Here is a 22241-nt window from a genome sequence, read left to right as displayed (position 1 = left end):
GACGAGACGAGCAATCGGGCCCAATCAGCATGGCTGGATGAAAGGCAGGTCCTGCTTGACCACCCTGATCTCTTCTGTGACAAGGTGACCGGCTGAGCAGATGAGGGAAAGTCTGTCGTGGGGAGTGAATCCGCCACACGGGCTGTGTGTGTTGTGTCCTTAGACTGCAGTAAAGCCTGTGACACCGTGTCCCACAGCATCTCCTGGAGAAGCTGCAGCTCGTGGCCTGGATGGTGTATGTGCGATGGAGGGCTGGACCAAAAGAATTGTGGTGAACAGAGCCAAATCCAGTTGGCGTCCGGTCACAAGTGGTGTCCCCAGGGCTCAGTATTTGACTCAGTTCTATTTAAGCTTTATCAGTGATGTGGATGAGGGGATCGAGTGCACCCTCATTAAGTTTGCAGATGACACCAGGTTGGGTGGGAGTGTTGATCTGCTGGAGGGTGGGAAGGCCATGCAGGGGGATCTGGACCCGCTGGATCATTGGGCTGAGGCCATTTGTATGAGGTTTGACCAGACCAAGTGCCGGGTCCTGCACTTGGGTCACAACAACCCCAGGCTCAGGGAAGAGTGGCTGGAAAATTGCCTGTTGGAAAGGGATCAGGGGGTGTTGATCGACAGCAGCTGAACATGAGCCTGTGTGTGCCCCGGTGGCCAAAAGGGCCACCAGCATCCTGGCTTGTATCAGGAATGGTGTGGCCAGCAGGACTAGCATGATTGTGCTCAGCGTTGATGAGGTGGCATCTTGAATCCTGTGTTCAGGTTTGGGCCCTTCATCATAAGAAGGACATTGAGTCACCAGAGAGAGTGCAGAGGAGGGAACGGAGCTGGTGAGGGTCTGGAGCACAAGTGTGATGAGGAGCAGGTGAGGGAACTGGTGGGTTCAGTCTGGAGAACAGGAGGCTGAGGGGAGACCTTATCACTGTCTACAACTGCCTGAAAGGAGGTTGAAAGTGGAGGGTGCCGGTCTCTTCTCCCAAGTAGCAAGTGATTGGACAAGAGGAAATGGCCCCAAGTTATGCCATGGGAGGTTTAGATTGAATATTAGGAAAACAATTCTTCCTGGAAAGCGTTGTCATGTGGTGGAACAGGCTTCCCATGGCAGTGGTGGAGTCACCATCTCTGTAGGTGTTTTAAAGGCATTTAGAAGAGGTTCTTAGAAACACGGTTCAGTGCTAGATTTAGGTTGTGATTGGACTCAATGGTCCTGAGGGTCTCTTCCAACTGAAATAATTCTATGATTATCTATTATCAACTGGAATATTCTTCTATCACATCTTCTAAGTGCTCTTCACATATCTGCCTCTTCACCTGCAGTCCTGAAAATTATCTAATTAGATGCACAAGTGTTGAATACTAATTGTAAATGATGAAAGCACCATCGCTCTATCAGTCTGGTCTGATACTTGCCAGTCCCAGGCAAACACCTCAGGTACACGGGGCCTCTCGAGGTTTGCACTGAATGCTTATATTGAGACCATGGAGCTCAGCCCAAAAACCTGAGAACTCCCCTCAAAACTGAAAACCAAAACAACAACAACAAAAAGAACAAAAAACCCCACACTCTTTTTTTCATCAGATGAAATAATTCAATATTTCCAATAAAATGTCTGCGGAATTTCTATCCTGCCAAAATATGAATTTTCAGAATGTGTACGGACTGTGGGAGATGAAACGTTGGCCTTTCCCTGTGCTTGCAGTGCCAGAACTCTGTCTATCACTACGTGTATTTAATCCCCTGCACATCCAGGAGTTTCCACCTGTCCTTACCCAGCTCCCCGTGTCTGAACTCATCTCCTCAGAAGCCTGTCTGGACATTTGCACTTTCCATCGCTCCCCAGAGGTTCTTCACCTCTCACTCTTGGCTCATTCAGAGCCTCTCAGCTCTCACTCTGCTTTGAGCTTCAGGCAGGTCAAGTCTTTCAGCAGTTGCTCTCCTACTCCCTACAGGCAACTCTGGAGTTATGGCAATGGACCTCGCTGGAAACTGCTTAATTTAACCACAGAACTGAGAAACATCATTAAGTTCTGTTGTGTTTTCTTTATTTTTTTCCTTTGTTGTTTCCTCTAATTAAAAATTCCCCGGTGCCTGTTTACATCCAGTTCTCTAAGGAAACATGAAGCGATTCCTGCGAAGAAGCTGTAACAATCAGTGCAAACTTCAGTGCAGAATCTGATGTAAAGAAATGTGCTGTAAATCCCAGGGGCCAATGAGCAGAACAGGGAGTTTGGGGAGCTGGTTATAGATTTCCTGCTAACAGTTTGAGTAGAGAAACATTCTTCACAGAACTGCTCTGTTTATTTGACGCCTTTGAGGTCTCCTCCTCTGCCTGTATTTTTATTTTCTTGTTCCTCCACCTCTTCCTTCTTCCAAAACGTTTCCAAGGGAAAGATTCCTGGAATCACAGAGCAACTCAGGTGTGAACATCATCTTGTCTCACTGTCCTGCTCAGGGCAGGGTGACCCAGGTGAGCTTGTCCAAGGCCTCTGCCCAGCTTTGCACCATCCACTAAGGAGCTGAAGGTTCACTGCGTCACATCATACAGGGGGAGAACAGAGACGTTCAACAGTGTTGGCCCAAGTGCTGGTCCCTGAGGGATCCCACTGGTAACTGGCTCTGTGGACACTTTGTACCACTGGTGACATTTGGGCTTTGTCATCCAGCCAACTTCCCATACAGCATCCACTTCTTCAGCCCGGAGGGCACCAATCGCATTATAAGGACACCATGGGAAACCATGTCTGACACCTTGTGAAATTCCATGTGCACAACGTGCCCTTCTTTCCCTGCCCATTTGGGTTCAGCAATCCCTTCCTTGTTTTCCAAATGCCTGGACATGGCTGCAGGAGGACTTGTCCCATCCACTGCACGTGGAAGGACACAGGCTGACCAGCCCGTAATTCACACAGTTCTCGTTCCTGTCCCTCTTGAAGACAGGTTCGACAACGGCCTTTTCCAAGCATCTCAGAACCTCTCTGATTGCTCTGGCACATTTTGGACCACAATTCAGAATCACGGTGTAAGAGTCAGTCCGAAGAATAGTATTTGTCTGAACATCGCCATCAGGGACTTGAAGAACAGATGCGCTGATAGAAAGATTTGTACAAGGACTTGGAGAGAGGCCTGAGGAAAATAATTGTGTTATTCAGGTCGCTCCGACCTGGGGCAGTAGCTGCTGTCCAGAAGGTGGATTTCACCTGCTGCATCAGCCAACCTTGCCCCCACCTCCTCCCCATTACAAAGGCCAACGAAGAAGAACATGCACAGAGGCTTGCAGAGGGTCTTGAGGCCACACAGTGGACCAGTAAGAGACCCCTGAATGCAAGGTGTCGTGGGTACAGACCAGTTCTGACAAGCAGTGCGGGGACTCTTCAGGCCTGTGCAGTTAAGCCTGGATTGCAAAACAAAGGCAGAGATTGGCCTTAATCCATGGGAGCGAGGAGGGGTGAAGAAGCATAAAAGATGATTCCTGACTGGACATCGCTGAGAATCCCCCCACCAAAGGATCCCAGATCACAAGGGAGGACCAGCAGGACTCTTTTTATGGGACCTGGGATCAGAGGGACACCTTGAGACTTGTTTGGTGGTAGCCAATTCTTTTCCCCCCTTTTTCTTTGTCCTGCCTTTTTCTCTACTTTCTCTATCACGTGCCGCTTTACAGGCAAAATAATATAATAACACTGTTTGATTGAATTATAACCCCTTGGCATTTTGGTCGCCTTAATTTTGCGCTTTGAGATCAAGGTAAATGAAACATCATGAGTCCATCACCGAATGGACTGTGACACCTTCCCAGGACACCGGCCTTGCCAGTTGCAGACACCAGGACACATGAGACCCCAGGGCCGCAGCCCCATTCCAGATACTGGTACAGACAACCCCAGTCACACACATGCGCACGCACTGTTATGTCTGGTCACTCTGGTCTCTCAGTTGCTGGCACCAATGTCATGTAGGCTGTCTGACCCTCTGGTCCTGCTCCAGTTGCTACACTCACACCCCCATGCTCACATGTTCACACAGAGAAGAGATTTGCTTACATAGAAATTCAGTTTAATGAGAAGACAGGACAGACTGCACTGGTTGGGGTCCTTCCCCAAACTTCCCATTATAAGTCCTATATAATGCAATAACACTCTTCCCCTGCATCCCCTAATGTATCCTGCACCCCTAGGACCCAATCCCGTTACTCTAAATGGTGATGCAGAGAGCTGCTCTCAGTGACTCCCCTCGATGGGCTTCACACCTGGACAATGAGGCTGATGGCTCTCCCAGGGTAGCCTTGGGACAAGATGTTCATTTCTCAGAGCCTGTGATTTGGGTTCCCACTTGCCAATGAGCCTCTGTGCTCCTCTTGGTTTTGGAGATGGGCTCACGATGAGCTGGTGGCTCCCAGTGATGGTGCTGGGAGCAGCCAGGGCAGGGTTTTAACTGACTTACTCCTCCTGCCATTGTTAGTGCCTTCTCTGCGTGTGCAGAGGAGCTTTTTACCACTTAACACAATCCAACAAGATAGGACAAGAGGAAATAGCCTCAAGTTGTGCCAGGGGAGGTTCCAATTGGATATTAGGAAAGAATTCTTCCTGGAAAGGGTTGTCGGGCATTGGAACAGGCTGCCCAGGGCAGCGGGGGAGTCACCATCGCTGAAGGTGTTTAAAAGGTGTTTACATGAGCTTCTTAGGGACATGGTTTAGCGCTAGAGTTGGGTTATGATTGGACTCGATGATCCTGAGGGTCTCTTCCAACTGAAAGGATTCTATGATTCTATAAATCTGCTGAGGTATCTCTGTCTCAAGGTTACATACATAGGCATTGGAATTATTTAACATATGATAGCAGGTCACTGGAATTGCTGCCAAGAAATGCCTCATGATTAGGGGAAAAGCTGTGTTTTTGTACGGGCAATGGCTTAATTGAGGGCCAGTATCACAGTCTTATTTCTAAGACTGTAGATGAATGGATTTAAGAATGGGTACAGGACGGTGTTCAGTAATGCTACAATTCTGCTCTTCTCCAAGGAAACATCTGCTGAAGGACACAGGCAGAGAGCAATGCATGTCCGGTATGCAATGGCCAAGGTGCTGAAGGACACAGGCAGAGAGCAATGCATGTCCGGTATGCAATGGCCAAGGTGCTGAAGGACACAGGTAGAGAGCAATGCATGTCCGGTATGCAATGGCCAAGGTGCTGAAGGACACAGGCAGAGAGGAATGCATGTCCGGTATGCAATGGCCAAGGTGCTGAAGGACACAGGTAGAGAGCAATGCATGTCCGGTATGCAATGGCCAAGGTGCTGAAGGACACAGGCAGAGAGCAATGCATGTCCGGTATGCAATGGCCAAGGTGCTGAAGGACACAGGCAGAGAGCAATGCATGTCCGGTATGCAATGGCCAAGGTGCTGAAGGACACAGGCAGAGAGGAATGCATGTCCGGTATGTAATGGCCAAGGTGCTGAAGGACACAGGCAGAGAGGAATGCATGTCCGGTATGCAATGGCCAAGGTGCTGAAGGACACAGGCAGAGAGCAATGCATGTCCGGTATGCAATGGCCAAGGTGCTGAAGGACACAGGTAGAGAGCAATGCATGTCTGGGAAAAGTCTCCCAGGACCTACGGGAGCTCTTCTGGAGCACGAGCTGGTAGGCGTGAGCTGAGGTAGGGGACCTGAGGGGTGGTGCAGGGCTGCTGGCTGGGCTGAGCAGGGACTTCAGCAGTACAGCAGCTCATTGTGTCCCTTTGGATGCTGCTGTGAGGTCACTTCTGTCACAGGAACTGACTGACCAGCAGCGGGAAGGCAAATACTCAAAAGTCATGAAGGCCATCAGAAAGCTGCTCCCAAGATGATGACAGATTGGGGAAGGTCAAGGGGAACTGGGACAGGAGCTTGGAGATTTGGGGGAGGAAAGAATGGCTTGGCCAACAGAGATGGAGGATTTGGAGGGTTTCAGGTAACCGTGATGTCGCTGTGACATTGACTGTGAAAATATTCGTGTTAGGCCCTAACCTGGGTTCTAAGCAGTAATCTGAAACTCTAACCTTATTCCTATATGCTAGTCCTCACCCTGACTACTTTAAACCCAAATCTCAGAATTTACCTCTAAGCCAAATCCCAAACCCGTAAACCCTTATTCTTAGTCTTATCCTTTTACTCACTTTAACCCCCACCCTGTATCACTAGCATTAAAATACCAGCCTTAACCTTCGCCCTCACCACAACCCTAAAAAGCTAGCCCATAGCCTCAACACTAACCACGCACCTAAGCAGATTGCCAGATGCTTAAATCTTAACTCTGAACAGCGAGCCCTAATCCTTAAATTGAACACCTCATCCCAAAGCTCTCTTTCCCATGCTCAACCCCCATCACCTCCAACCCCTCTCCCCAGCCTGCTTAAGCAGTTTGGCCCCTTGGGGCAACCCAGAGTTATTCTGGAGCAGCCACGGGGCATCTGAAGAGGGATGTGAGGTTACAGGCACCTGTGGGGGATCTCTTGCTGCCACTATGTCCCATCCCTGGAAACTGTGAGGCCACTAAGAGACAAAACTTCCCATCCCTGGACACCTTGGGCCACCAAGAGCCAGAATGTTCCATGCCAGACCCCAGATATCCTATCTCTGGAGACTTTGGGCCACTAAGAGCTAAAATGTCCCATCCCTGGATCCAAGATGTCCCATCCCTAGATACTTTAGGCTACCCAGGCCCAGAAGGACCCCATGAAGCCACCAAGACCCAGGTTGACCCATCCTTGGAAACTTTTGGGACACCAAATCCTAAGATGTACCATCCTTGCATCAAAGATGTCTCATGCCTGGAGACTTTGGACCATCCAGGCCAAAGTGTCCCATCCCTGGACTGTGTGAAGCCACCAAGACCCAAGATGTCCCATCCATGGACACTTAAGGCCACCAAGATGCAGGATGTCCCATCCCTGCACCCAAGATGTCCCATCTCCAGCCCCCTTGGGCTACCAAGGTCAAGATGTCCCATCCCTGGACCCCATGAGGCCACCAAGACCCAGGTTGTCTCATTTCTGGACCCTTTAAACCACCAAGACCTAAAACATCCCACCCCTGGACACTTTGGGCCACCCAAACTTATAATGTCCCAACTCTGGATCCAAGATGTCCCATTTGCAGCCATCTCGGGCCACCAAGACCTTAAATGTCCCAACCCTTGGATCCCTTAGACCACCCAGGCCAAGATGTGCCATCCCTGAACCCCTTAGGCCACCAAGACCTATAATGTCCCATCTCTGGACCCCTAGGGCCACCGCAAGCCAGGTTGCTCAATGTCAGACTTCCAATGTCCTATCCCTGGAAACTTTGGGCCACTCAGATCAAGATGTCCCATCTCTGCTCCAAAGATGTCCCATCCCTGGACACTTTGGGCCAACAAGATGTAGGATTTCCCATCTCTGGAAACTTTGGGCCACCAATACCTAAAATATTCTATCCCTGGACCCCTTAGACCACCAACATTTAAGATGTCCCATCCCTGGACACTTTGGGGACACCAAGATCTCCAATGGGTTTAGGGATCTCCAATGGGTGGGGGGGATCTCCAGTGGGTTGGGGGATCTCCAATGGGTTGGGAGATCTCTAAGGGCTTGGGGGAGCTCCAATGGGTTTGGGGGATCTCCAGTGGGTTGGGGGGGATCTCCAATGGGCTTGGGGGATCTCCCATGGTTGGGTTGGGGGAGTCTCCAATGGGTTGAGGGATCTCCAGTGGGTTTGGGGAATCTCCCATGGTTGGGGGATCTCCAATGGGTTGGGTTGGGAGATCTCCATGTGGTTTGGGGGGTATCTCCAGTGGGTTTGGGGATCTCCAATGGGATTGGGGGGGATCTCCAATGGGTTTGGGGGATGTCCAGTGAATTGGGGGATCTCCAGTAGGTTTGGGGGGGATCTCCAATGGGTTGGGTTGGGGGATCTCCAGTGGGTTGGGGGGGTCTCCCATGGGTGTGGGGGGGTCTCCAGTGGGTTGGGGGATCTCCCATGGCTGGGTTGGGGGATTTCCAATGGCTTGGGGGATCTCCACTGGGTTTTGTGGGATCTCCAATGGCTTTGGGGATCACCAATGGGTTGGGGGGCATCTCTAGTGGATTGAGGGATCTCCAGTGGGTTGAGGGATCTCCCATGGTTGGTTTGGCAAGATCTTCAATGGGTTTGGGGGGATGTCCAATGGGTTGGGGGATCTCCCATGTTTCGGTTTGGGGGGATCTCCAATGGGTTGGGGGATGTCCAATGGGTTTGAGGGGATCTCCCATCTTTGGATTTGGGGGGATCTCCAATGGGTTTGCTGGGATCTTTAATGGGCTGGGGGATCTAAAATGGTTGGGTGGGGGAGATCTCCAATGGGTTTGGTGGGATCTTCAATGGGTTAGGGGATCTCCAGTGGGTTAGGGGGATCTCCCATGGTTGTGTTGGGGGATCTCCAATGGGTTTAGTGGGATCTCTAATGGGTTGGGGGATCTCCAGTTGATTGGGGGATCTCCAATGAGTTGAGGGATCTCCCATGGTTGGGTTGGGGGAGTCTCTAATGGGTTGGGGGATCTCCAATGGGTTTGAGGGGATATCCAATGGGTTGGGGGATCTCCCATGCTTGGGTTTTGGGGGTCTCCAATGGGTTGGGGGATCTCCAATGGGTTTGGGGAATCTCCCATGGTTGTGGGACCTCCAATGGGTTGAGGGATCTCCAGTGGGTTGGGGAATTGTGAGAGTTGGTCTGAAGATGGAGCAGTATTTGCCTGAACATCGCCATCAAGAACTGAGAGAACTGAGGCCCTGACTGAAAGAACAGATGGACAATGACTTGGAGAGAGGCCCGAGGAGAAGCATTGTGTTGAACTGTTTTCTCCGATACGGGGGGGGCTCCTGCTTACAATGGCTGCTGTGTGGACTTTGCTGCTGCTTCAGCCAAACTAGCCCCCGCCTCCTGAAAGCTATTGTCATGAGGGTCTCTTTGACCCAGGAACAATAGCTGCTGTCCAGAAGATGTGTTCTCACCTGCAGCCTAAGTTACACGTGTCCCTCACCTGCTCCCTCAGACAATGGCCAACAAAAAGGAGCATGCCCAGCAGCTCGCCAAGGGTCTTGAGGTCACCCAATGGACCAGAGAAAGACCCCTGAATGCTGGACATGTTGTCAAATAAAGCTTGAATCTTTCGAGCCTGCGCAGTACGAGCCTGGATTGCAAAGTCTAGGTGGAGACTGTCCTAAAACAATGGGAGCAAGGAGGGGTGAAGAACCATAAAAGGTGACTCCAGAATGGACACCATTGAAGATCTTCCCACCAGAGGATCCCGAACCACAGCGGAGAACCGGCAGGACTCCATGGGACCGGAGACCAGAGAGACGCCTTTGGAACTGGACTGGTGATAAATGCAACCTCATTTATCATCTTTTCCTTTACTTTTCCCCGTTTCTTTCCCCTTTCTCTTTCTTACTCTCTCTCTATCATGTGCCACTTTACGGGCAAATTAATAAAGCAACACTGCTTGATTGAACTATAACCCCTTGGCTTTTTGGTCGCCTTAATTTTGCACTCTGAGATCAAGGTAAAAGAACCATCACGAGTCCATTATCGATGGACCGTGACACCCGCCCGCTCCCATCCCTTCCGCACCTGCACACAAGTGCTGCCCCGACACAAACCCGCACTGACACCCCGGCGAGGCAGCAGGAGGGCAGGGCGGGGGCTGCAAGCAGCAGGAGGACGGGGTCCCAGGGCTGCCGTGGGGCCTCACAGCCCCTGCTCAGGGAGAACACGGCTCTGTGGCTGTGACAAGAGTGCTCGGGGTCTGTGACGGCCCAAGGCAGCAGGAGCAGCCCATGGAGACTGGGGCCCTGGCAGAGCCAGAGGAGAGGGCATCCCAGCCCTGTGTGTCCCAGAAAGTGGCTCCGCACCCTGTGCTGGTCACTGGGGAGCACAGCTGCCTGCTGATCATTGTGGGAGGTGATCTGGGGTGTGATCCCCTCTGGGCCATCTGGAGTTTAAAGGGCACGGTGATGGCCTTAGGGCTCACATCTGTGGGGTCACAGCCAGGACTTACCCTGGCACAGCAGCTCTGTCATGGGCTCTGCACTGTGGGACCAGCCTGGCCCAGGCAGGGCCTGGGGGAAAGAGCAGCTGGGGAATCTAGGGGTGAAGAGGTGGGCACTGGGGAGCATCATGGGACCTGTTAGAGAGTCATTTTGACTAGAAACTGCCTGTGGCAAGCAGGATGGAAACCACCCCAGGGGTGTTTTTTGGTCTCTGCTGCCCCTGATCAAACTCAGGAAGATTTCCTGATGCCTGGGCAGACACAAACCAGCTCCAAGTCAAAGTCCACTGACACTTTTAATAAGAACAAATATGATACACAGTGGAAAAAAGGGGAAAGTAGAGGAAACTCTGTGCTGTCTGTGCTGCCCATGGGCAAAGGGAGGTGGTTCCCGGTGCTCGCGGCTCTCCCAGCTGCATGGACCTCTCCTCCCTCCCGGCTGCACCCACCTGCACAGCAGGGACGGGCTCTCCTGGACGGGGGCTCAGGGGCTGCTGTGCACGCAGCTCTGTCACAGCCTTTGTGTGTCACAGATGTGCCAAAGAGATCTCTTCAGCGTCATCATAGCCCATGCTCCCCGGGGACAGGGACGCGGTGTCTCCTTCAGCTCCAGGGACCCCGGCACTTCTCTGGGAGCACAGGCTGCCCCCTGCAAGCAGCAATGTGGGACATTGCAGCTCACCCCATGGGGTCTGTGCACCACCTTCCCCCCTGCTCCTCACCACACTCAGCTCCTTCTCGCACCCTTCAGTCCCTCCACGGGAAACTCCAGGGGCAGGTTCCCCCTTCCCAGGAGGTTTAGGTCTCAGTACAGCAGCAACCAGGGTGGCAGTGGGGATGGCACCCCTGGAACCAGCAGCACTGAGTTTCCCTCTCACCTCTGGGTGCATTGCTGGGTCCTGCTCCCTCTTCTGGCACCCTGGGCATTTCCCAAGCTCGCTGTCCAGGGGTATCGCCCTCCCCAGGGAGAGAAACCTCCCTGGCATCATCATAGCCATCCACTGGGTCACCCCCAGGCAGAACAGGAACATCTGAAAAGAGAGGGGAGCTGGTGACAGTGAGAAGATCCCTCCTGCAGAGCAGAGGATGGGAGGCGCTGGTGTTGGCAGCAGCACAGGAGACCCTCAGGTCCTCCCCATCTCTGACGGTGACACCCAGTGACACCTCTGTCCATCACTTGTCTGCAGGCAGATCAGCCCCTTCCTGCTTCATTACCTGGTGCTGATCCCAGACCATCCTCCTCCTCTCGGTGCCCAGGGTAGGGCTGCAGCTGGGTCAGGGACTGCTCTGAAGAGGAGCCTGGAGAGATGTGCAGCGGCTGTTATGGGATGAGCCCACTGACCTGGTTCGTGGCCAGTGCTGCTGGGGAGGGGGGACCCACAGAGCTGGGGCTGCATGGGGAGGAGGGCTGGGAATTCACCCTGCTCCCCTGGGACAAGCCCTGTCTCAAAGGTGCTCCCAGAGCTGCCCCAGGACAGCTCTTCCCTCACTCGTCAGTGGGTGCAGGGGCAGGAAGAGAGGGGCTGTCCAGCTGCAATGGGCAAAGCGAGTTGGGAGGCAGCTCCTCTCCCGGGCCCAGGGCTGGGGTGCTCTCCCCACAGACCACACAGCCCCAGCACTGCCGGGACCACGGGCTGGGGGTTTCAGGGGATCAGCCCTTTGGAGTGAGGGGAAAGGGTCCTGCAGATGTGCCCACACCCACCTGAGCGACCAAACCTCTCCTGCTTCTCCCACGCTGGGCTGTGACCGATCTCCTCGTACACGGCCTCGGGGAAGAGCTCCTGGGCTGTCCTGGAGCCTGGGGACAGAGGCAGAGCTGGCATGGGGGCAGGCAGAGGGGCAATGGGACCCCACTGTGCTCCCCAAACCTGTTCCTTGGCCCAACCCAGGACTGCTCCAACAGCACAGCCCCAGGGTGCTGTCCAGGAACAGCTGCCACATCCCCAAGTGAGGGCCACATCACTGTGGAGAAGATCTGGGGCAGCATCACCCTCACCTCAGCCCCTTGGAGACAGCGCTCAAGCTGCTCTGGCCCCTGGGTCATCCTCTTGTCTGACCCCAGAGCAGCTCCCATGTTTCCCCTCCACCTGGAGCCGACCCCTGTCTGCCTCACGAGTCCATAGCAGGGCTCCCAGCAGGCAGGGCTGGGCAGAGGGTCAGCCTGGGGCCTGACTCCGTGGAGATGGGCCCTGCTGCCCTGTGTTCCTCCCATCTTCTCCTTTGCCCCAGAGCACCCTCCAGTACTACCCAGAGCACTGCCAGCCTTGGCCATCTCCCCCAGAATAACTTCTCCCCCAGGATGACATCTCCCCTGGTCCTGCTCTGCCATGTCTCTCCTTGCCCCATCTCTTGCTCCCACCACCTCTGGGCTCTCTCCACCCTTTGCTGCTGCTGCCCTATAGCCAGACAGTCAATGGGGTGCATGGGACAGGTGGCAGCACACAGTCTCCTCCCCTCAGCTCTGCTTGTGCCCCTTACTGACCCCCCGCAGCACCCCCAGCCCTTCCAGGAGGCATCATTGGGAGCTCTGTGGAAGGACCCACCTCTGTGCCCAGCCCTGGCCCTGAGCGCTTGCCTGGCCAGCAGGGCCAGGAGCAGGCAGAGAAGGGCCCCCAGGATGGTGCAGATGATGACGGGCACTGAGATTCCCCCACTGACAGTCGGACGGCCCCGGGTGGGATCTGCACGGGCAAGAACATGGAAGAACAGCACCAGCCCTGGGAGAGGTGGAGGCAGCACCAGACCTGACCCCCATCATACAAGGCAGCAGAGAGTGGAGGTCCCCAGGGGGGATGATGGAGAAGCTTCCACCCTGCTGACTGAGTTTCACCCCCTCCTCAACCCCCACACAACCACCCCAGTGCCTCCTCCTGGGAGTTTCATGCCCCAACAAGGAGCCCCTTGCACCCCACTGTGGGTCAGAGCCTGGCCCTGGGATACCCAGCCCTGGGGAGGACGAGTTACCTGCTCGGGGTGGGGATGCTGCTGTCCTGGGTGCAGCTGCAGAGGAGGAAAAGGAGAGCTGGGCTGAGGGAGTGGGAGTGCACGTACCAGGGAGCCTCCCCTGCAACACCCCGGTGTGTGTCTGTAGTGTCCCTGACATATCCCACCCCAATTGCCCCTCCCGTAGTGCTAGAAAGGGACCCAGGACAGGGCCCGGGGCCTCTGCTCTGGGCGGCGGGCAGAGTGGCACAGGCAGCCCGGGGATGGATGGTCCTGGAGCTGCAGGGCCCCACGGGCAGTGGCCCAAGGACACCCAGTTCCACCGAGGCCGCTCCCTGCTTGGCACCAGGCTGCTGCACCCCACAGGAACGTTCCTGCTCTCGGGAGCTCAGGGGCCGTGCCAGGACCAAGCGGGTGAAAGGCCTTTCCCAGCTCCCTGCCAATACCTGACCAAGGGGTCCCAGCCCCCACTCACCCGAGCAGCGCACGGCAGCGTCTTCCTTATGCCGGCAAGCACGTCCGTCCCCAGGCCGGGCCCAGCAGTCCTGCAGAGACGACTCCGTCCCCCGGCACTCCACCCGCTCCAGCCAGATGGGGCCCTGGCCCACCCCAAAAGCAGCCTCATGCAGGGCAGACACCGCGGGGCCACAGCCCAGCTGCCTGCACACCACCTGGGCATCCCGCATGTCCCAGGAGTCATCGCACACTGTCCCCCAGGAGCCGCGATGCCAGAGCTCCACTCTGCCCGAGCACCCGTCCTCGCCTCCCACGGCACGGATCTTCTCCCTGTCTGGAGAGGGCAAAGAGCTCCCACGGCACTCAGACAGCAGAGGAGCCAGGCGAGAGGAGCACGCGGAGGAGCAGCTCCCTACCTGTGCAGCTGCTGGAGTTGGGGCACGGGGCCAAAGGCTCTGGGGGCATTTCTGGGCGTCCCCCTGAAGAAGGAAACACTGTGTTGAAGGGGCTGGCTCGGGGGATTGTGCAGAAGAGAGCGGGGCTGAGCTCTGCTTGTGCCTGTGTGTGCCATCTTGGTCACAGAGCAGCAGGAGGGTGTCCATGGAGGGGAGGCTGCTCTGAACCCTCTCTGGTCTCCGCTGAGACCACTTGGAGATGTCACTGCCTCCCCCAGGCACTGCTGGGTGGCGACTGCTGCTGGACATGTGGGACACTGAGAACTGTGGTCACATCTGTGCCACCAGCAGCAGAAGAGTCTGACATGGCAATGAAATCCCCTCCAAGCTCTTTCTCTGCATTTGGCCGTGCCCAGAGGGGAGCAGAAGCTGGGGTGACACTGGTGCCTGAGTGGCTCAGAGTTACCATTGCAGGTGATGTGGGTCTCTTCTCGCAGGTCATCGCACGACTGTGGGTCCCAGGGGGTGGATGGACACTGCCAGAAGGAGCTGGTTCCCTTCTCACACTGCACGTAATCCAGCCAGGCAGTGCCAGAAACCCTGCCATAGGGCAGGCCTGCTTCCAGGGATCCTCCGTCCCTGCAGCCCAGCTCCTTGCACACCAGCGACACCGTGTCAGGAGTCATCGAGTTGGAGCAAACGCTCCCCCATGTCCCATTGTAGAAAACCTGGAGGCGCCCGGAGCAGCCGTCACTGTTCTCCAGCCTCAGGGCCACGAACTCTGGGAGGAAAGGCAGCAAGAGGCACAGGCTGGTCTGGGCTGTGGGAGCCAGGACACCCCTGCGCTCCCCAGGCCCCCAGCCAGGCAGGGCAGGGCCAGCAAGTCCCCCTTGCACCCAGTGCAAAGAGAAGTCCCTGCTGGACACAGCCCCTGCTCTCCCCGCTCACCCTGGGGGACACTGAGCTCAGTGAACTGAGGGCACCCATGCATGGGTGTCTGTAGGCCGGGCTCAGGCAGGGGCTCAGCCAGGGAAAGCCTTGGCCATGCCCGGCTTTCCCTGTGTCCTGTCCTCCTGGGAACCATCCCGGCACAGCTCCCGTCACACACCTGAGCACATGACACCCGCGTCCTCTTTGTGCCCGCAGTCGTGCTGCCCCCAGGGCCCGGCAGCGCAGTCCCAGAGAGCAGCCTCGACCCCGGAGCAGTTCACACCGTCCAGCCAGATCTGCCCGGAGCCTTCCCCGAAGCGAGCGGAGCCGGCCGCCTCCACCGCCCCTCCGCATCCCAGCTGGTGGCACACAACAGTGGCATCAGACAGGTCCCAGCCATCGTCACAGACGGTCCCCCAGCTGCCCTGGTAGTAGATCTCCACTCTCCCTGCGCAGCGTCCGGGCCCGTTCACCAGCCGGACCCGCCGGCTCCCTGCAGTGGGGAGAAAGCCCAGGAGCTGTCAGGGGGTGGCTGACCCCCACCCCATCATCTGGGGGCTCGTGCAGCGCTGCTCACCCCAGCAAATGACTCCCACGTCCTCCACAACCCCTCCCAACAGGGCACTCCCGGGCAGGGAGGTGTTGCAGAGGGTCAGGCTGGCCTCATGCCCTGCACACCGGACCCCTCGCAGCCCCATGGGGCCCGTCCCTCGCTCAGGCTTTGGGGGGCTGTAGGCTTTTTCTGCCTCTCCACACCGCAGCTGCCGGCACACCACGCTGGCCTCCCGCACGTCCCACTGGTCGTCCAGCACTCTGCCCCACGTCCCGCGCTGGAAGATCTCCACTCGCCCGTCGCACCGGCTCCCGCCGCCCACCAGCCGCAGGGATGCAGAGTCGGCTGGGCCTGGGGAGAGCAGAGGAGCCGCAGCCATCAGCGGCACCGGGCAGCACGGCAGCCTCCAGGGAGGAGGGCAAGGGGGGTTGTCCGACCAAACAGGGCGAGAGCAAGCCCTGTGCTGACAAGAAGCGATGACAAAGCCCAGGCCCTGTCTGCAGCTCACACCGGGTCTGCTGCTGCGGGGTGGTGGGATGAGGCTCTGCAGGGCTCTCTGTGGGGATGGGATGTGTTTGTCTGCAGCCACAGGGATGGAGCAGAGCCCCACCAGCCTGTCCTGGGCTCATCCTATGGAACCCGGGCTGGGCAGTGGTACCAGGGCCTAAGGTGCTGCCCTGGGGACAGGTGTCTGTATCTGTTCAGACCTCAGCTCTCCCAGAGCAGAGCGGTCAGTCTGAGCAGGGAAAGCCCCCCAGGGCCCCTCCAGGGAGAAATTCAGCCTGGTGCTGCCATGGGACCCCTGCTTTGGGTGGCCGTGTCTCACACAAAGGGAAACAGAGCTAATGCACCATGTTCCCAGCACTCACCTGAGCAAATGACAGCAGCGTTGTTCCCAGGGGAGCATGGGGAGGCCCCCAGGGTGACCACTGGGCACTGTCCCAGGTGGGCTTCAGTCCCGTCACAGTGGAATGAGTCTCTCCAGACAGGGCCAGTCTCTCTCCCAAAATGCTCTCCTCCGGGAACGGACTCAGCAAACCCACAGTTGAGTTGACGACACAGAACGTGGGCATCCGAGAGATCCCAGCGGGAGGCACAGAGGGTCCCCCAGGTCCCCAGCACCTGGACCTCCACCCTCCCCGCACACGCTGTGCTGCCGTTCACCAGCCTGAACCCTGTGTACTCTGAGGACAGAGGAGGAGAGAGGGCAGGTTTGTGCCTTCGTAGCCTTGGTAGCTGGTGGAAAGGCCAGAGGGGCAGAGGCCTTTCTTCTCCTTCTGCATGGTTTTCATGCTGCAGACTGTCCCATGACCCCGCCGGCCCTACACCCGCCCAGCACAGTCCTTGCTCTGTCCCCAACCCCCCGCACAGCCCCAGCATTCAGCACCCCACCCCGAGTCCTCACGTGTGCAGCTGACAGCAGCGCTGTTCATCTGGGTGCAGGCCTGGTCCCTGGAGGACCCCGTGGGGCAGGAGGACAGGAGGGACTCATTCCCCACACACTGCAGCTCTCCATCCCACATGGGACCAGCCCCTTCTCCAAAGTGACCTCCTCCAGACACAGGCAGGGCCACGCCGCACCGCAGCTCCCTGCAGACCACCTCAGCAGCCTTGGGGCCAAAGCCGGAATCACAAACAGTTTTCCACTGCTTCCCATCACGGATCTCCACACGTCCTGAGCAGCGGCTCTTCCCGTCCACCAGACGGACAAATCCTGGAAATAAACACCAGCAAACCTGGGAGTTCCCAGAGCCCTCTGGCAGTTACTTGCCCACATCCAACATCACCTCCAAGGAATCCCTGGACAAACCGCACATTGCACATCCCAGCGGAAGCTGTTGGGGGAGTGTTGGTGACACAAACACATCCAAGACCCTCCTCCCCTTCTCTACAGCACCAGAGCACTCGAGGTGTGTGTCTGCCACACACTCACAGCCACAGGTGTGCTCAGACAAAGGGTCCCACACAAGGTCCTGTGTGCTGCCCGGCACGCTCCCCCAGCACCGCACCCGTGTGAGCCGTTGGGGTCCAGGAGAACTGGCCCAGATGATGACGAAGCTGCAGCTGCTCATCCCCTGCAGAGCTCGGGCCAGGCAGGACCATCATCACCTGGTGCAACCAGGTCTCACTCTGATCCCAGGGTGTTCCTGACTGTTGGGATGTTCTTTTAGATGGGAGATGTCCCAGAGCACAGAAATGGAGTAGCTGTTATCACAACTGGTGCTTTCCAGAGCCCTCCCCTGCCTGCTCTAGGGGGATGTTCTCATCCAGGGACACTGTTATCTGGGTGCACGGGTCCCAGGCCAATGGCCAGGGTGGGGACAGGAGATCCGCATGTCCCCCTGGCCTCCTGCTGCCCCAGAGGGTGACAGCAGCACAGACGAGAGTCAGTAAATGCTGGCAAAGACCCTGTTTCATGGGTCAGTATGGGGAGCTGTGGGCACGCAGGAGGGGCTGGGCAGCTGGCTAGCGCTGCCTGCATGGGGTCCTGTCCCCACAGGGCTGTCACAGGTTTCCCCAGGGACCAGTTACACCAGCAATGACAGTTCCAGCTCAGCAGTATGATTGCCATACTGGGCCCTACTCCAGCATGTTTGTTGCTCCCTGTGGCACAGCCAGGGCCATTCCATCATCCCAGCCCCAAAGGTGGCGAACAAACTGACCCCTTACCTGAACACGTCACTCCAGCATCCTCATCATGAACACAGTTATGTTCACCCCATCCTGCGTGTCTGCAGTCAGACAGGGCAGATTCGGTGCCATTACAGCCAACATCATCCATCCAAATGGGGCCAGATCCCGGCCCAAAGTGTCCGTACTGAGGAGCTCCAACAGCAGACCCACAGCCCAGCTGCTTACAAACCACTGCTGCATCGTTCATGCTCCAGTAGTGACCACACACGGTCCCCCACTGTCCCTGGTGTTTCACCTCCACTCTCCCGGCACAGCGCCTGCCGCCATCCGCCAGCCTCACCTCCGCAGCACCTTCAAACACTGACACAGGACCAGTCAGATCAGCATCAAGCCCCAACACTGTGGGTGTCAGGGTGGGAGCCCCCTCCCTTCCATGCTGTCCCCAGTATGGTGCAGAGGTCCCTTCTATCCCCATGGAGGGTGCAAGGCTGGAGTGACCAGCTCCAGCCCTGCTGGGTCATTTGTGACCCCAGAGCTTTCAGCACTTCCTTGTACCCTAACAGACCCTTCAACCTGCCCCTGGCCCAGGCCCACCCAGAGCACCCTCTCCTCCCCAGACAGCACCCTGGGAACAGACCTGTCCCCAGGGATCCCCAAGCACACACTGCTGCTTCTCCCAGGGCCCCCAGCTCCCCTGGGCCACAGTCTACCATGGGGACCTCCCAGCTCATCATCTCAGGCCTTTGTGTATCCCCTGTGGACCAACGTGTTGATCCCAGGGAGGCCTACCGGCCCATGTCCCTTTTTAGTCCTTGGGCATCAGCCCAGCTCTGCCCTTGTCTGTGATCCCTAGGGTGGTCACGTCTATGCCAGCCTGTGGGAACAGAAGGCCCAGTTCCCCTGTCTCCACAATCCCAAACTGTCCCCTCCTCAGGCTGGGTTTCACCCCAGCGTTCAGCACCCCACCCCGAGTCCTCACGTGTGCAGCTGACAGCAGCGCTGTTCATCTGGGGGCAGGCCTGGTCCCTGGAGGACCCCGTGGGGCAGGAGGACAGGAGGGACTCATTCCCCACACACTGCAGCTCTCCATCCCACACGGGACCAGCCCCTTCTCCAAAGTGACCTCCTCCAGACACAGGCAGGGCCACGCCGCACCGCAGCTCCCTGCAGACCACCTCAGCAGCCTTGGGGCCAAAGCGGGAACCACAAACAGTTTTCCACTGGTTCCCATCACGGATCTCCACACGTCCTGAGCAGCGGCTCTTCCCGTCCACCAGATGGACAAATCCTGGAAAAAAACACCAAAAAGCAAATTATACAAACCTGTGGTGAGGCAGGAGTGGTTGGGCAGCTGGTCAGCGCTACCTGCACGGGGTCCTGTGCCCACAGGGCTGTCACAGCTTTCCCCAAGGACTGGTTGCACCAGCAATGACAGTCCCAGCTCAGCAGACTGGTTGGCCACATTGGGACCTGCTCCAGCACGTTTGTTGCTTCCTGAGAGCACAGCCGGGTCCCTTCCCCCATCCCAACCCCAAAGGTGGGAACAGGCTGACCCCTTACCTGAACACGTCACTCCAGCATCCTCATCATGATCACAGTTATGTTCACCCCATCCTTCATGTTTGCAGTCGGACAGGGCAGATTCGGTGCCATTACAGCCAACATCATCCATCCAAATGGGGCCAGATCCTGCCCCAAAGTGTCCATACTGAGGAGCTCCAACAGCAGATCCACAGCCCAGCTGCTTACAAACCACTGCTGCATCGTTCATACCCCAGTAGTCATCACACACGGTCCCCCACTGTCCCTGGTGTTTCACCTCCACTCTCCCGGCACAGCGCCCGCCGCCATCCACCAGCCTCACCTCCGCAGCACCTTCAAACACCGACATGGGATGAGTCAGGAGAGCACCCAGCCCCAGTGCTGCAGCTCTGGGGGAACCTCCTGCCTGGGCAGAGTCAGGGGCACCAGGGTGGGAGCCCCCTCCCCTGCAGGTCCCCAGAGCAGTGTGAGGGTCCCTTCTGTCCCCACAGCTGCACAAGGCTGGGAGTGCCCATGTCCAGCACTGCTGGGTCATTCTCGATCCCACCACACAAGGCACCTCTTTCCACCCCTTTGGCCACCTGCCCCCCACCCATGACCACCCACACACTGCCCAGCTCTGCACTGGGCACCCGCTTCCCCCAGCCCAGCATCTCCTGAACAGCCCTGTGTACCCAGGGCTGCAGCTTCCCATGTAAACCACCTGCCCCAGCACCATCCAAACCAACCCCATCCCCAGGGCGTTCCCTGTTCCCACTGAGGTGATCCAGAGGATCCCACCTCCCCTCCTCTCCCCTGGCATCAGCCCTGGGCCAGGCCCCCCAGGAAGGACATGTCTCTACTGCAGATGTCCCCGTCCTCTCTCTCTGTCGGGCACAAACTACCCTTGTGGGGTCAGGTTTCCCTTTGGACAAGGGGCAGTGAGCAGCACACAAACCCTCTGGGGCAGCCCAGATGTTGGCAGTGCCCTGGGGATGTCTGGGTGCTGCCATCGCCAGTGAGGCCACCACTGGTCCAGAGGCAGAGTGCTGGGAACAAGGGGTCCCCAAAGGTACCCCAGGACAGTGGAGCTGTGAATCCAGCCAGGCACAGAACACTGGAGCCCCGGAAAAGGAGATACTGTCTCCCACCCAGACAGGCACAGGGAAAAGCACAGGCTCCGTGGAACTGAGAACCTTCTGCCCCCTGTCTCAGCAGCAGCTGCAAAGGAACCCCATTCCCAGACCCATGACCGCACTGGTACCCGCTGGCCCTGGGTGGTGGGACAAGGGAGTCAGCACTTACCCCTGCACAGCTGTACCCAGAGGAGCAGCCACAGCATCTGAGGGGACACGAGTCCCTCTGTGCCCATCCTGAGCCCCCTGCCCTGATGGCACATCCCTCTGTGCCGCACTCCCTGCCACAGCTCCAGGGACTCGTGGGAGCAATGATGACGGAAGGGCAATATATCTCTGCAGATGCCCCCCGGTTACAGGAGGAGCCAATCGAAGCAGCAGCACCTTTTTAGACATTATCGGGAGCTATCTCCCCTCCGACACGGCCCAGTCCTCCAATGAACTTCTCCAGCGCTGTTCATGACCATATATGAGGGATGGCTCTGCTGCAGGTGTCACAGCACTGCAATGGTAGAACATCACAGGACAGGGCTGGCTGTACTGGGGGAAACAGTTTTTCACCCCTTGAGCTCTGAGTGTGGACCAGGAGCACTGAGCATGTCCTGCCACAGGCACATCCAAGAGCCCAAGGTGAGAGTGTCCAGTCACCCCGGTGCCGTAAGACCCAGGGGGCTGGGACTGCACCAGGGCTGTGTCAGGAAGGGAAGGAAACAGCCCCTGTGACAGAGCCCGCTGTGCGGGGAGCAGCAGCTGGGAAAGGGCCTTAGCCCAGGACAGAGCCCCATCCCCCGAGCGCTGGCTCACCCACCGCTCCCTGGACAGCCCGCAGAAGGTCCCTCACAGGAGGTGGAGCTGGGACACGTCCCTGTCCTGGCAGCAGACGTACAGCCCAGAGGCTCAGACGTGTCCCTGACTGCCAGCGTGTCACCGAGGGGCCGTTATTCCCCACGGGTGGATCAGAGCTGCAGCCTGCAGGTGCACAAACCACAGCCCCCGCGCTCCCCCCGCGGCGCCCGGGCAGGAAGTCTGTGGTTTCCTCCTGGCGCCGTGCCCGGGCACATCCCTGCGGTGCCCCGAGACACCCCCAGCCCGACGGCTGCAGCCAGGGCTGCAGGGGCTGCTCCTTCGGCCTCGCAGGCACGGGGCCGGGCAGCTCCTGTACCTGCTGGGGACCCTGTGACAGCACATGGATGGTCGGCACCGAGCTCCATGGCCATGGGGTGTCACCAGTGACATGAGCAGCACTCCTCCTACTGCCACTGCTGTGTGCTCATTGGTTAACACTGACAGTGACCTCACACCCTCTACTGCCAGCACTGTGTGCTCATTGGTTACACTGACAGTGACCTCACACCCTCTACTGCCACCGCTGTGTGCTCATTGGTTACACTGACAGTGACCTCACACCCTCTACTGCCACTGCTGTGTGCTCATTGGTTATACTGACAGTGACCTCACAGCCTCTACTGCCGTCGCTGTGTGCTCATTGGTTACACTGACAGTGACCTCACACCCTCTACTGCCACCGCTGTGTGCTCATTGGTTACACTGACAGTGACCTCACACCCTCTACTGCCACCGCTGTGTGCTCATTGGTTACACTGTCAGTGACCTCACACTCTCTACTGCCA

General features: G+C 57.3%; 1 protein-coding gene across 1 annotated transcript; it reads right to left on the bottom strand.

Annotated features, from left to right (window-relative positions):
• Positions 1 to 10338: 10338 nt before the first annotated feature.
• Positions 10339 to 20846, bottom strand: LOC135577977 (scavenger receptor cysteine-rich type 1 protein M130-like). The gene is given in 14 exon segments (XM_065048132.1): positions 10339 to 10691; positions 10921 to 11073; positions 11745 to 11840; positions 12586 to 12723; positions 13007 to 13042; positions 13461 to 13775; positions 13858 to 13908; positions 14303 to 14617; positions 14945 to 15259; positions 15344 to 15670; positions 16189 to 16503; positions 16725 to 17033; positions 19514 to 19828; positions 20780 to 20846. Coding segments are annotated over 14 exon segments (3105 nt in total).
• Positions 20847 to 22241: the final 1395 nt, after the last annotated feature.

This window comes from Columba livia, unplaced genomic scaffold (assembly GCF_036013475.1).
Source record: "Columba livia isolate bColLiv1 breed racing homer unplaced genomic scaffold, bColLiv1.pat.W.v2 Scaffold_206, whole genome shotgun sequence".
Classification (NCBI taxonomy): Eukaryota; Metazoa; Chordata; class Aves; order Columbiformes; family Columbidae; genus Columba; species Columba livia.
This window is presented reverse-complemented; position numbering and strand designations above follow the sequence as displayed.